Source organism: Drosophila novamexicana, unplaced genomic scaffold (genome assembly GCF_003285875.2).
Source record: "Drosophila novamexicana strain 15010-1031.04,08,12 unplaced genomic scaffold, DnovRS2.1 tig00001488-arrow-arrow-pilon, whole genome shotgun sequence".
Taxonomy (NCBI): domain Eukaryota; kingdom Metazoa; phylum Arthropoda; class Insecta; order Diptera; family Drosophilidae; genus Drosophila; species Drosophila novamexicana.
Genome location: NW_020824864.1, coordinates 426,961 through 441,304, shown reverse-complemented (window position 1 = coordinate 441,304; position 14,344 = coordinate 426,961). Strand labels below are relative to the sequence as shown.

The 14,344-nt window shown below is 39.7% G+C and overlaps 1 protein-coding gene and 1 long non-coding RNA gene across 2 annotated transcripts; one reads left to right on the top strand and one right to left on the bottom strand.

Moving 5' to 3' along the window:
• Positions 1–6,784: 6,784 nt before the first annotated feature.
• On the bottom strand, positions 6,785–7,593 carry LOC115767927. Its single transcript, XR_004018449.1, has 3 exons — positions 7,511–7,593; positions 7,330–7,457; positions 6,785–6,904 (listed from the first exon to the last, which is right to left on the bottom strand). It is a non-coding gene; the product is annotated as an uncharacterized LOC115767927 (long non-coding RNA).
• A 5,423-nt stretch (positions 7,594–13,016) lies between these two features.
• On the top strand, positions 13,017–14,299 carry LOC115767893 (8-oxo-dGDP phosphatase NUDT18). Its single transcript, XM_030712262.1, has 2 exons — positions 13,017–13,266; positions 13,329–14,299. The coding sequence occupies exons 1-2, from the start codon at positions 13,017–13,019 to the stop codon at positions 14,117–14,119; spliced, it is 1,041 nt and encodes a 346-aa protein (XP_030568122.1). The 3' UTR covers positions 14,120–14,299.
• Positions 14,300–14,344: the final 45 nt, after the last annotated feature.

Here is a 14,344-nt window from a genome sequence, read left to right as displayed (position 1 = left end):
GACAATTGGGGCACTCGAGCGCTTCAAGTTCACGATTCCCTTGACCAAATAATATAAGTTTATAAATTTATATTTTTATATATATATATAGCACAATGCTTTGTGGCACAATAAAAACTATTTTTGGCATTTTTGATTGTTGTGGCAGCTGCAGAAATACAAATTTATTTTTCATATAATGCGCTTCTGCACAAGGCAAGTGCTTTAGTTGCGGTAAAAAGTTTGAAAAGAAAAGCAAAAATTTATTTTTTAATAAATTTAAATTCAAATTTACGCATGCTTTGTTTGCTCTAAGCAGTGTTTAGTTTACACATCATTTTGGTTAAGCTTGCAAAATGTTAAATTTTCTAAAGCTAATCGTGTTTTAAGCTGCTGTTAATACCATCTCCTTTATATATATACATATATATATATATATATATATATATATATATATATATATATATATATATATATATACATGAAAGGAAAAGAAGGTATATATTCATCTAATGCAACAGCTTTTGCAGCAACAAACTTGCTTGATTAGGTTTATTTAGTTGGTATTTTTGTTATGATTGATAGATTTAAAGTTTTATAAAGTTTTATATCTGCCTTGACGCTTTCATAAGTTTCTCAGACTTCATATCATTTTAGAACTGTACAAACGTATTTATGTACATATGTGTGTATCTACGTGTTTATGTTTGTATGCTTTCCTCTTATGCCAGTCGCAGACCAAGTTTGCTTTCCTGCGCTGCGCTGCAAAATGAATGAAAAAAAACTAAACGTATTTTTGCATGAAGCCCTACTATGCGATTCTCATGAATTCGACTACGATCTACAGGTTTAAATGCTCTGATTGTGAGTGCTATATTAACAAGCTGTGTTAGCAATCTAAGAAACTTGGTTCTTGTATCTTGTATATGTGAATGTGTGGGGGTGTGTGTATGTATGCTTACATGTATATATGTTAAGTTTTAGCAAACGCAATTAAGAACTTTCCGCTGCGCTGCCAATTAAAAAGAAAGTATTTTTAAATGCCCTACTATGTGATTCTTATGAATTTCTAACTTGTCGATCACTTTTGTCTGCTTATTAGTATACATATATACTTATTTAAATGTCTATAAGAGTAAATCTTTAACCAATGCACACCTAAATACGATTTATTTATATGTTAGTAATTATATTTTCCAGCTAAAAGGATAATCTCCATCTAATTTCATATATTCTCGTAGTCAAGGTTTATTAAAGGTGAGGTTAAGGCTGAACAACTCAGCCCTCGCAGTCTATAGGCTGCTATTACTGCCGGGTATCTTAAATATATTAGCTGTACAGTGGTGCTTAAGCGTCTGTCATTGAGCGAATCAAATTAGTGGAGCAATCTATAGCTGCAACCCGCCCCGCTGCCGAGTAGGAAGTGACGCATTCCTTTAAAACCCATGAGAGATGCTATCTGCGCACCTTTTTGCCAGTATATTTATTGTTGCCAATTAATTTGTTAAAATTAGTAGAGCAGGCGCACGTCTCGAGGCACGAGGCTCATAGCTTGTGCCTCCAACCTGGCAGCCGGTAGTTTCAATTGTGCAATCATTGGCGGGCGGGCAGGGGGAATGGAGGGCATCTACTGCTTATCGATAAGCGAAGGCGCAAACGACGCGGCTCTAGGAGCAAATTGTTTGGCTCGTCTTTTGTATTGCGGGCAAAATGTATACCACGTACACGTATTTATCCATTGCTTAGGCGCCATATATTGCTACAGCTACTGCTCCAGATACTGTGGGCCCCTCGCCCAACCCCTCTGCGAACCCCCTGCAACCCCCTGCTGGTGCCGTTGCTGATGTTGCGCCTCTTGCGGCTGGCGCGTCTTGGGCCTTGCATGAATGCTAAATTAATTTCAAATGAATACAAATGGCTTTTCGCTTTTAAGACCGGGCCAGAAGCAAAGCACAGCACAGCAAATTTACACACGCACACCAAGCACACACACACACACACATACAGAGAGAGAGAAAGAAAAACGCGAGCGTTGTCTGTTTTACATTTCGCTCTGTTTTTCGCACAGGTTTCAACATTTGATATAACTCTTCGGCCCCGACGGCTGCTGACTCACTGGCTCAGCCTTTTTATGGGCCCGCATGTCGGCACGGCCACGTTTATCAGATGCACCGTTGTAAAATTTACAGCTAGGAACGGCACAACCGGACCCGTTAATTCAATTCAGCGTAACGCTGAAATTTGCTTGCGCCTATACGTCTAGAAGTACCCCACTCCCCTTCCTCCACCCACCAAATAACCCCTGTGTTGGCTACCCAAAAACCGACAACTGGCAATGGCTATTACCCAATAACTAGAAAACGCGGCTAATCGCGTGAATAGTTTTGGGGGCGCCATAATTGATGTTTACAGCTAAGCGAATGGGACTCAAAGTGTTAGATGGGTGGGGGTTGGGCGTTGGGCGTTGGGGGTTGGCAGGGGGGTGTGCGTCGCTCACATTTCGTGAATTACCATTTCGTTGCCTACTTTTTGGGGCACCTGTCCGCTCGCTGCTGCTGCTGCTGTTGCTGCTGCTATTGTTGTCGAAGCGGGACTTGGAGTTGAGGATTAGGGGTTGGGGGTCTAAGGACTGGCGACCAGAAGTTGCTTTCAACGATGCCCTGATTTAATGCATTTCATTGAGCGATAGCAATGGGCGGCGGCCACTCAGTCACTTTGCGTTCATTATTCAATTTGAGGTGGATTTAGATGTGCAACCGATTGGGGCATCAGCCTCGGCCACAGCGGTTGCCACCATGCTTATCGATGGGTGTGCATTACGTGCTATACAAACACTCGAAAAAAGTTGAGATATAGAATGTAGAGTATACTATGGAACATAGAACATAGAACATAGAACATAGAACATAGAACATAGAACATAGAACATAGAACATAGAACATAGAACATAGAACATAGAACATAGAACATAGAACATAGAACATAGAACATAGAACATAGAACATAGAACATAGAACATAGAACATAGAACATAGAACATAGAACATAGAACATAGAACATAGAACATAGAACATAGAACATAGAACATAGAACATAGAACATAGAACATAGAACATAGAACATAGAACATAGAACATAGAACATAGAACATAGAACATAGAACATAGAACATAGAACATAGAACATAGAACATAGAACATAGAACATAGAACATAGAACATAGAACATAGAACATAGAACATAGAACATAGAACATAGAACATAGAACATAGAACATAGAACATAGAACATAGAACATAGAACATAGAACATAGAACATAGAACATAGAACATAGAACATAGAACATAGAACATAGAACATAGAACATAGAACATAGAACATAGAACATAGAACATAGAACATAGAACATAGAACATAGAACATAGAACATAGAACATAGAACATAGAACATAGAACATAGAACATAGAACATAGAACATAGAACATAGAACATAGAACATAGAACATAGAACATAGAACATAGAACATAGAACATAGAACATAGAACATAGAACATAGAACATAGAACATAGAACATAGAACATAGAACATAGAACATAGAAGTCAACCTATTTGTCAACCAATTTTTAGCTCAGTGCATAAGCTCTTATTGGAGGTGTTTAGAGACTTTTAACTAGCTTCAAAACCATATCAAAGAGCATAGCTAACTTGCACCCTTTGACCTTTAGCATACAAATCAAGAATTCCCTTTTATATATATCTTAAAATGTCACCCATACGCACAGGTGTGTTTGTGTACGTGTGTGAGTGTGTGCGTCGCATCAACATCGCATCGCATCGCATCAGCTGCCATTTAACTCACCTTCAGTTAGTCTGGATGCTGCCTCAAGGCTGTTGAAATGCTGTCAAGCACTTGGTAAGGCTCATGTTTTTCTATCGATTTTCATGTCTGATTTTCTAGGACTACCCAATTTGATTTACATGCAAAAGTCGAGCCCGTCGAGCTAATGCCAGCAATTCATTAGGGAAAATATTTCCTTGTCGAGGCCAAATAGAATCAGCACTTGCCATCCCCGTCGATAACGACGGCTCAATGTAAATTTCCAATCGCAGCGGAACGAAGTGTATTAAAAAGCACTTTCAGTTTTATTGCAGCTAGTGCTTAGCCATGGATGAGGGCAGCATTCAATCATTTCAATTATTTTGTATTGGCTATAAAAAGCTTTCAAACAAAGTACTACAAAGTTAAATGAGGTTGAATCCGATGCTTTCACGCTGTCAAGCTGATATCTTCGCAATTTATAACCTGCCACTGTCTCTCCATTTAAATTTCATATTTTATTGTTTGCTAGAAGAGTGCAGCCTGCCAGGTAATGCATGCAGTTGTGCTTACTCTTCTCCCTCTCTATCGCTCCCACTCTCTCTCTCTCTCTTTCTCTCCACCTCTCTCCCTCCCTTTCGTATTAAAACGCTCAAAAGAGAGAGTGCGCCTTTGTGTCTGCTTTGTGTCGCATCCTTAACATTTCACTGGCAGCTGCAAAAGTTTTCTTTGCATAAGCTTGACTTATTTCAAGGCCTTTGCAGCGGGTGCCACAAATTCTTAAGGTCTATAGCCTTGAATATTTATTAGACTTAAAATAATAGGACATTCAGCTTGCGAATTGCGAGTTTTCATATAAAGACTACTTTATTTCAGTTATTTATTCCTTCGCTCAGTTCTGCTGATAAGCTTTGCCTCCTCCATATTTTTGTCCCACTTGTCGACATAGTTGTTGTTATGCATATGTCATTAGGCGTCTGATTTATTTAAAATGTTTTTGCAACATCCTTTAACGATTATTTGATTTGTTAACGGCCCTCTTACTGTGGCTCACAAACTACTTAAATGTCACATGGTCAGTTAAACTTTACTATTGCCTTTCCGCTTAATAATGATTTATGTTATGGCCAAAACAAAGAAATCTGCATATAAGGCATGCATATATAATAATTAATGGAATATGCATGTGCCATGCGCGTGTGTGTCATATAAATATTTACATACATATATATCCCTTCGACTTTGTAGCATTCGTATCCTTTTTCCACTTGAGCTTAACTGTCCAACACTGAATTGAATTCCCCGCACAGGCTCCCGCACTCTCCCCCCGCTGCCCATTCACCCCGCGGGAGCATTTACATAGAGCACACACATACGACGTATGGGCCAAAAGGACTTTTTGTCTGCGTCTCCTTTTAGACTTGGACATTAAGCATCTGATATGCATCAAATATAACTCAATTGCCGGACTACTTGGCTCTTTGGAGCTGAATAACCAGGAAATACTTTCGACTTAGGCCAAACTTAGGCCATTGGTTGCTTTTGGCACCCCTTTTTCCCTTTAGCTGTTTGTGCCAGTTCCTCCTCCGGCTCCAGCTTCTGCTCCTGCTTTCCCTATCTCTCAATCTGCATCTATATTTATATGTGCTCTTTCGCTGTGGTATACCACACTCTCATCCTGACATTTTCCATTCATTTTCGCAAGTGGCTTCGGATTTACTTTTTATACCCTGTGAACATGTGATTCACTTGGAATGGTATATGGTTGTTAAGCAGGCAGTTTCATCTCCCAAACTATATAGTTAATATATTTTTTGCTATGATATAGTCATAACCTTTTATATATTAACCCGTGCAAGAGTTTATCACAAATTATAATATGTAGTTATTTATTCTTATTAAATATAATTAATTTCTTCTTTCTTTCGGCTGCATACAAGATATTTTTCCTACAGTTTTTTTCACACACTCGAAAATAATTACAACATATTTAAAAACAAAATTTGAAGCTTAAAGTCTGCTAGTCTCTCGCATATAATCTATATATATTTCTTTTTATATTCATATAAGTACAGAAGTAGTACATTCTCTATTCATAAAATAAGCGAGTAGTTAAGCCACTTTCCAACTGATTATAGGGCATCTGTTCGTCGAGCACGCACACCATTCTCACTTGTTCTATTGGCATTCCGGTGTCGCTTACCGAAACTCTGCTCTCAAACACAAACAAATGCTGCGTTTTGTTTATTTACATAAGCATACATATATGTTTGTAGCATATATACTTAAGTTTATATACATATATATATTGTATATATATGTACTATATACGACTGTCTGTCGCTTGAAGATATTTGGCTAAAGGCTTTTAGGGCCAGCTCGCCGTTAGTTGGCGCTTCAAGCGAACATAAAAATGCCCTTAAAAGCCGGCACAGAGACTGAAGACACAAAACAAGAAAGTGGACACAAATAAAATATAAAAAAAAAAACATAATACAAACCATCAAGAAAAACGAAGCAAATATAAAACTTATACCAAAAAGGGATTGACGGATATAAATGGTGATATGACCTTAGGTCATTTGTATAAAATTAAGTTGAGCAACATAAAAACCAGCCCACAAACAAAATAACAATAACAAAAATAACAGAAAAAAAAAACAAAATCTCAGCAAATAAAAACAAAATACAAAACAGAACAAAAACTAAATAGCTAACAAGGGGAAGTCTCCCAGTTTTTGTGCTCTACGGTTTAATCAAAGTCTTCAAATCGATTTATAATAAAAAGGAATACTGAAAACCCGCAGCCGCGCAGAGGCTAACTGTAAGAGCTAACTAAAAAGCCCACTCGAATATCCTTGACGCGCTTTTCATTTGGCCGCGTTCATCTTTAATAAATTTTTATGCCGTATGCTAATAAAGATTTTCTGTCGTGCCCCAGGCCATTTGCCACGGCCAAAGCAAAGCTTCTGGTTCTGCTCTGGCTCTCGTCCTACCTCTAGGAAGGCGGAGGGGCAGAGGAGGGGCACCCATTTTAATATCCAGCCACGTATGTCATGGCACAAAACCATTAAGCACAAAAAGCAAAGTAAAATGCTAGAGCTGAATGCAGGAGCGAAACAACATAGAAAAGGAAGAAAATATATATACAAACACAGATACATACACATACATATATAGAAAAGATGTAGAGGAAGCAGCGGAAAAAGCAGGAAAAAAATTATGCCCCAGACGCCGCTGAATTTTAAATGAGCCTTTATGGGCTTCATTTCAGCGTGTAAATTATCTCATTTGTCAGCAATTGCGCTGTGCGTGTGTTAGTGCATATATGTGTGACTCTCTGTGTGTGTGTGTTTGTGTGTGCGTAGCTCAAGTGCTCGCCCAGACGGCCATGCCCCACCGCCCGCATTCATATGCGACATGTAGTCAGCCATTTGTAAAATGATTCAATGGCGTCTCCTGACATTTAATGAGATAAGCGCACGCTTTCTGCGATAAGATTATGTTTTGCCCCCGCAAAGACCAACCGTTGCGTATCAACATGCCATTGCCAGTATTGAATGCAAGTACAGTGAATCCTTTAAGAACGAACAGCTCCTTACAGCGCACAACTCCTTGGAGCAATGAATTTGCTGCTGCTAAATTTTGTGGCCAACTTTTGAAACAAGAAATTTATAAACAGCCGTTGCCAATATGGAGTACACGTACAGTGAAACCTTTAAGAACGAACAGCTCAGCGCAGCGCACAACTCCTTGTGACAATTAATTTGCTTCGGCCCAATTTTGTTGACAACTTTTGCCCCAAAATGCTTATTTTCTTTACAAAAACATCTTAAAAACAGTCATTACCCGTTTTAAATGCAAGTACAGTGAAGTCACTACAAACGATCGAACAGCTTCTCAGAACGTACAACCCCTTCAGACTTTCAACTAACTTCGGCTCAATTGTGCTCCCACCTTTTGTCCAAAATATCTTCTTTTAATTATAACGAGAAAGAAAGGCTATCTTCGGCACGCCGAAGATCTAATACCATTGCAGGCCCAACCTTTTCATAATGCTTATAGTGCTTTGCTCGTATCTAAGAAGCACAGGGAAAATAGTTAATGCCGAGTTTGGTCAAGATATCTTGATAAACAAAATGTTTTTTCATACAAAAACTCAATTTTCGACCGATCGTTCCTATCGCAGCTATATGATATAGTGGTCCGATCTTAATAGGATTTTGCATATATATGAGGAGTAAAGTAAAACTAATAAATGCCGAGCTTGGTCAAAATATCTTGATAAACAAAATATTTTTTCATACAATAACTTAATTTCCGACCGATCATTCCTATGGCAGCTATATGATATAGTGCTATCCAGCTGGTTTTCACATATGTGCTGCGTGCAACAGAAAGACGGACTTCTGAAAAATTTCATTAAGATAGCTTTAAAACTGAGAGACTAGTTCGCATAGAAACAGACAGACGGACAGATGGACATGGCTCTATCGACTCGGCTGTTGATGCTGATCAAGAATATATATACTTTATGGGGTCGGAGATGTCTCCTTCTATGCGTTACACATTTCACGACAAAATTATAATACCTTCTGAAAGGGTATAAAAATCTTTTGCCGGGCAAAGCAAATTTTTGCAAACAAAATAAATACATTTGGACTTAAATATGTGCATCGAATTTATAAACAGTCCAAAATGTGAATTTTTGTTTGAAATCAAGTAAAATAATTACCTATTATTCTATAATTTTCTTCTATTAATTACACTTAGAGAAAAATTCTACCACGCAATTCCGACTGAAATCAAGCACAAACTTTGTCAAAATTGAGAATATTCTTAAGCTGAAAGAACTTTATCAAAAATTTTTCTTAAATTTTATTTTCTATAATTTCTATTTGTTAAGCGGGCAGCTTCCTAGCAGATCCCAGAAGTGCGTGTCCACAGATATACAGATATACAACTATGTATGTATATATACATATGCATATATAAATATCTGTATACTATATACAACCACACATATCCACATATCATCTGCAGCAATTGGCCCACACGCAATTCCGAGCATAATCGCACATCGGAATGCGCTTACGCCTTGGAATCCGCTTGTTGGATGCGCTGAGGGCTTCTCATAAATGAAATGCAAACAAATCTGTAACATCGCAATAAGCCCCTAGAACCAAACCAAATACAAACCGCAACGAAGGGGACGGAAATATACTTATACGCACATTTAAGTTGTCACAAAGAGATTTGGCAGTTGGGGTCTGTTTGGCCAATATTTGGTTAAAATTTGGTCGGCGCGACAATGTGTTTATCAGCCAGATTTTATTTACTTGAACTGCGACCCTTGTCTAACCTAAGCCAAAAAAAACGTTTGCTGATTAGTTAGTTGAAGATGTTTTAATTTGAAGAAAGTATTAAATATGTTTGCACAGAATACCCCATGAATATTAACACTTAAATGAGACAACATATTGATTATCTTATATTTAGCTTAAGTATCCTATTAAATTATGTTACACAATAGAAAAAAAATGGGTTCCTGAAAATTACTTTTTGTAACTAAAGGCAAGGTAGAAATTGGTTTGGCAAACAATTCCTGCATGTCTAGAGCATCTTTGTTGCACATTGCCACTAATTTACAGCATGATAAAATGCTATTAGACAATAAAATGCAATGAAAATAAATTCACTTAACTCTTCTTCATATCTGAAAATATTTCCTTTGTTAACTTTTTTCTCTTTTATACAGCAGTCAACCGTGAAATAACTCTTTAGAAATTCGCCTGGTTTTCTATGGGAAAAAACTGTTGGTTGACTGCCTCATAAAAATGGCAAAATGTTTGTAGCTCAAGCTACCAATTAGTACTTGAAAATTTTAATGTATGTTTGTATAAATGTGTTTTGTTATTTTTATTTCAATTTAATTTTTTATTTTCGTTGGTTTCATTTTATTCTAGCAAACTTGGCCATGTTTGCGTTTTCTGTGGACAAACTCGCCTGGACGTCGACATGAATAGCATACATAACTATATGTATATATATGTATATATATATATATATATATACATATGCCTGTGTGTGTGTGTGTGTGTGTGTGTGTGTGTGTGTGTGTGTTTGTGTTTGTGTGTGTGTGTGTGTGTGTGTGCGTGTGTGTGTGTGCATAACAAAAGTAGCGAAGTTCTGGGCAACCGGGCGCCGTACCCACCTTTTGACAAGGGCATAATTAAAGCATAACAGGAGTAACAGCAACGCCCCGTAAACGTGCCCAAAACAGGCTCCACCAAAAAATAAACCCCCCTTGCCAGGCAACGTTACAGTTCCTAGCCAAGGCGCTGCGGATCAGGGCGCGGCGGCGAGAGGGAGGCGGGATAGCGGATAGAAAAGTCGTGGCGAGGCAAGGCAGGGCGCACATAAAAGCGAAACCCACTACATGGGGTGAAAACAGGTTGTTACTTCCTTGCAAACAAGGTTCCGTTACCGTTATGCCGTTACATATGCATGTGTGTGTGTGTGTGTGTGTGTGTGTATGTGTTTGTGTGTGTCTGTAGCTGGCGTATAAAAGAAAAGCACGTTATTGCCAATTTAACTTACATTGTGCATGTGTCTTTAAACAAAGATTTATGTACCCACTTGCATGCATACTCATAGCTACCCAAGTATAATATATACAAAGTGTGTTATTGTTGTTGTTGTGTGTGAGTGTATGTGTATGTGTGGGCGTGGGTCAGGTGTGCGCGTAATAACTTGCTATAGATATGTGTGGCGGTTGCTACGTGCCGTGCTGCCACTTAAATCAGCATAATGATATGCACTTATTGTTGTGGCAAATTTGTTAGCGGATATGCTGAGAGAAGCGGCAGCCCAGGAGGACCGCACCACCCACCACACAGCACCGCAAAGGCCTGTCGCTGTCGATTTCTTCATTTGCCTAATACGAGTCGACGCCATCATTAATCTAAAATATGGCTAAGACACACGCACACATATACGCACAACCACTAACACAGAGAGACGTCTAACGATGTGCATGTAATTATGCTCAACCACACACGCATTTACTCACTCACTCACACTCATTCGCTCTCGCATTTGCGTAAGCCTTGTTAATCGTGACAAAAGCTTATTGCGGTTTATTTGGGCTACTTGTTTCACATGCGGCGTCAATGTCGCTGCCGGCAAAAAGAAGAATCACACATATATACATATATGCTGGCATGTAATACAGTTATATGGCCAAGCATATGTGAGTGCTTGTCTGGCCGCGACTGGTCTCACTGGCAGCGCGCGTCACTTGCACACACATAATAAACATTTTAAACATTATATTCGTGTTTAGCAGCAGCTTCTTGCCTGCTAGTTGTTTTCGTTGTTGTTGTTGCTGCCAGAAGCATGCGTGTGTGTGGGTGAGCGTGTGTTAGCTTCGAGCAAAATTTACGGGTTTTAACGAATAATGGCGCTTGTGGGAAATGAACGTTTTGTGTTCGCTTCTGCTTGTCATCGCATCGCGCCGAACACTCGCAACGCATTCCGAACACACACAGCATTCACCACTTTATCAGCATTTTACTTTGGCTCTTATTACCACCCACACTCAGTACATTAGGGCACACACTCAAACTTACACACAAACACACACGCACACACGTGCACAAGCACGCTTCTATGAGTTTTGCGAGTCTCTAAGGAAATTAAAAAAACAACTAAAACAAATTAACAATGTAATGACAAAGTCTTATATGGCCCACATATACATACATAAATAAACATATATGTTTCATACATAAACAAGCTGCGGCTTCTTGAAAACAGACACTCACACCCACACACTCTCTCCAACACACACACACAGCAGCCAGCCTGCTAATAAGGTATCGAGCATTCATCCCGAAAAAAAATTGAATTACCTACAATGGGGCCGCCCTGTGCTCTTGGGACCACCCACAGCACAATGACTATGTTAAGTATACAACACGGATTCGAGCAATTCGCAATGCTCGCAATGGCAAACGCTTTTAATGATGATCGATTTGGGTAAACAATGGAATTTCCGCATTCAAATTTTATTGCCAGCAATCAGTGGCGTACTTTCCGGTTGCTCGCCTTCACAATAAGTGCGTAATGTTAAATACAACAACACATTTATTTACCAAAATTGCATTAATCTATCAAGTGTGCCGCCCTTTTGCTGTTTAGCTAGCTAATTTTCAATAGAAATTGAATGATTGTTATTGTCAGATCATATGTGTGTAGGTGTGCAGCCACCCCTATAAAAAATGAGTACTTTTAACCTATAAAAAAAAGAGTACTTTTAAAAAAATAACGATATAATTAACTTGAGGCACCCTTTAAAGCGCTGAGCCAAATGCCAAACAGCTGTTTTCAGTCAATACCAATTTTTGGTATATTTTTGAGGTATTTTTGGCAAAACAAGGAAACGGTCACACTTCCTCACAATTGTAAACAAGTGTAGAGTGTTGCCAGACTATCGAATACTGCCATAACACAAATACCACAGATTTGTAATTAAAGAAATAACTAATTGTGTATGTTTGTGCTCAGTTTATGTGCGAAATAATTGGCTGCCAGCTGTGCAGCAATTACATGTTCTAACTGATGTGCAGCAGCAGGAAAAACAGAGCGAGCAGCCGCGACACAAGCATTCCAATGCACTTTCTCTCCATGGTGTAAAACCAGTCTTGCGGCTTTTTGTTGCTGTTCTTGTTGTTGTTGTTGTTTTTGACATCTATTCGATATCAATAGAAAAATACAGGCCAAATACGTTGCCGCGTTTGTGTGTTGTGTTGTTAGCAGACTACTAAGCACCTGTGTGCCACAACAGCAACAACAACAACGAAAATCAAGCACGCTGATTGCTGTCTTTAGCCGTCTTTATTGGCCAGTCACATCTTGCCCACTCTTGAGTGCGTTTCTCGATACTCTCGCGCTTTAAGAATTCATAATTTGCATAAATTTTTGCTATATGCATAGCCCTGGCCGAGCATGTTTCTCCAATTGAGTCATTACGCCACGGAATTTTGTGCTAAAAGTAAGTTTGTCAGTCCACCCAAAAAAAATTAAAGAAGAAAAATGTTCTAAATCCGCTTTCACATTAGGCCACACATAACCATATATATCCTATATATATATATATATATATATATATATATATATATATATATATATTGTTTTTATATACACAAACAAGATGTCTTCAATTGAGGAGAAAGTGCGCAGCATATTGAACGCCAAAGATCTGGGCGATATAACAGCAGAACTATGCGATTTCTCGCTGAAAGAGCAGTTTGCCACGGCCGAGGCGCAAGGCGTGCAGCCATCGGCGACGGCCGACTTTGTGCCCCAGGTCGGGCAGACGATCAACTATATTGTGGCCTGTGTGCTGTTCAATGAGCACGACGAGCTACTCATGATCGAGGAGGCCAAGCCCAGCTGTGCAGGTGAGTCAACCAAGTTATTTGGCAAAGTGAAATGAAATATGATTTGTTTTTCTTTTCATAAGGCAAATGGTATCTGCCGGCAGGTCGCATGGAAAAGGGCGAGTCGATCACAGAGGCAGCGGCACGTGAGCTGTTCGAGGAGACAGGCCTCAATGGCGAACTGACCACGTTGCTGGCCGTGGAATCGGCCGGTGGCTCCTGGTTTCGCTTTGTGCTAACGGGTCGCATTACGGGCGGACGGCTTAAAACGCCCGCCGATGCGGACTCGGAGTCAATACAAGCTCTGTGGCTGCGCAATCCCAAAGAGGTGCCGCTGCGTGCCAACGACATACTGAGCATCATTGAAATCGGACGCGCCTATCATCAGCACCAGAAGCAGACACAGCAGCAGCCGAATGTGCCACACCAACCACAGTGGCATGGCAATGTGCTGCCCACACGTCATCCGCACAAGCGCAACTATATGCGTGTGCTTGCCGTGGCGCGAAAACGTGCCAGCAACTCGATGAACATACTCATCAGCGAGAAGAATACGCATCATTTTCCGACCGTCGAACTGCATCCGAATCGCAGCCTGCACTCGACATTGCGTAAATTTATGATTGAAATATTTGGCGCCGAGCTGCCGCAGCATCGGCCACACGGCCTGCTCAGCGTGGAGCATGCAACAAGCAGCGAAGAGTGCACCGATGGCATCTGCCTGAATCTGCTGGTGGCTTTTAGGCCGCCGCTTGAGGAGATTTCGCTAATTGGCAAATGCATTTGGCAGGAGCTCAGCCCGCCGCTAGACGAGACGCTGGCCCGCATACTCAGCAGCAAACATGCGTCCATTCCACTGAACGTGGTACGATAACTGCTTATCGGACTAGTTCTAGCCTAATCTCTCTATCCAATGGTGCAAGCTCATATATATATATATAACCTTTAATTAGATAATACCAATGGCCACTCATTTACACAAATGAGACAGTCGAGTCTGTGTTTGACTTGGACTCCTATCTTTTAAATTAAATGTGAAACATTTTACTCGAGCTATTTAATTTGATTTGATTTTGATTTTCTTTAATCTTAGCTCTTG

Excerpts from the sequence above, each read along its gene's own strand:
- LOC115767893 (XM_030712262.1), top strand. The coding sequence starts at position 13,017 with ATGTCTTCAATTGAGGAGAAAGTGCGCAGCATATTGAACGCCAAAGAT. Across the intron at positions 13,267-13,328 it reads GGCCAAGCCCAGCTGTGCAG|GCAAATGGTATCTGCCGGCA; the intron begins GTGAGTCAACCA and ends TCTTTTCATAAG.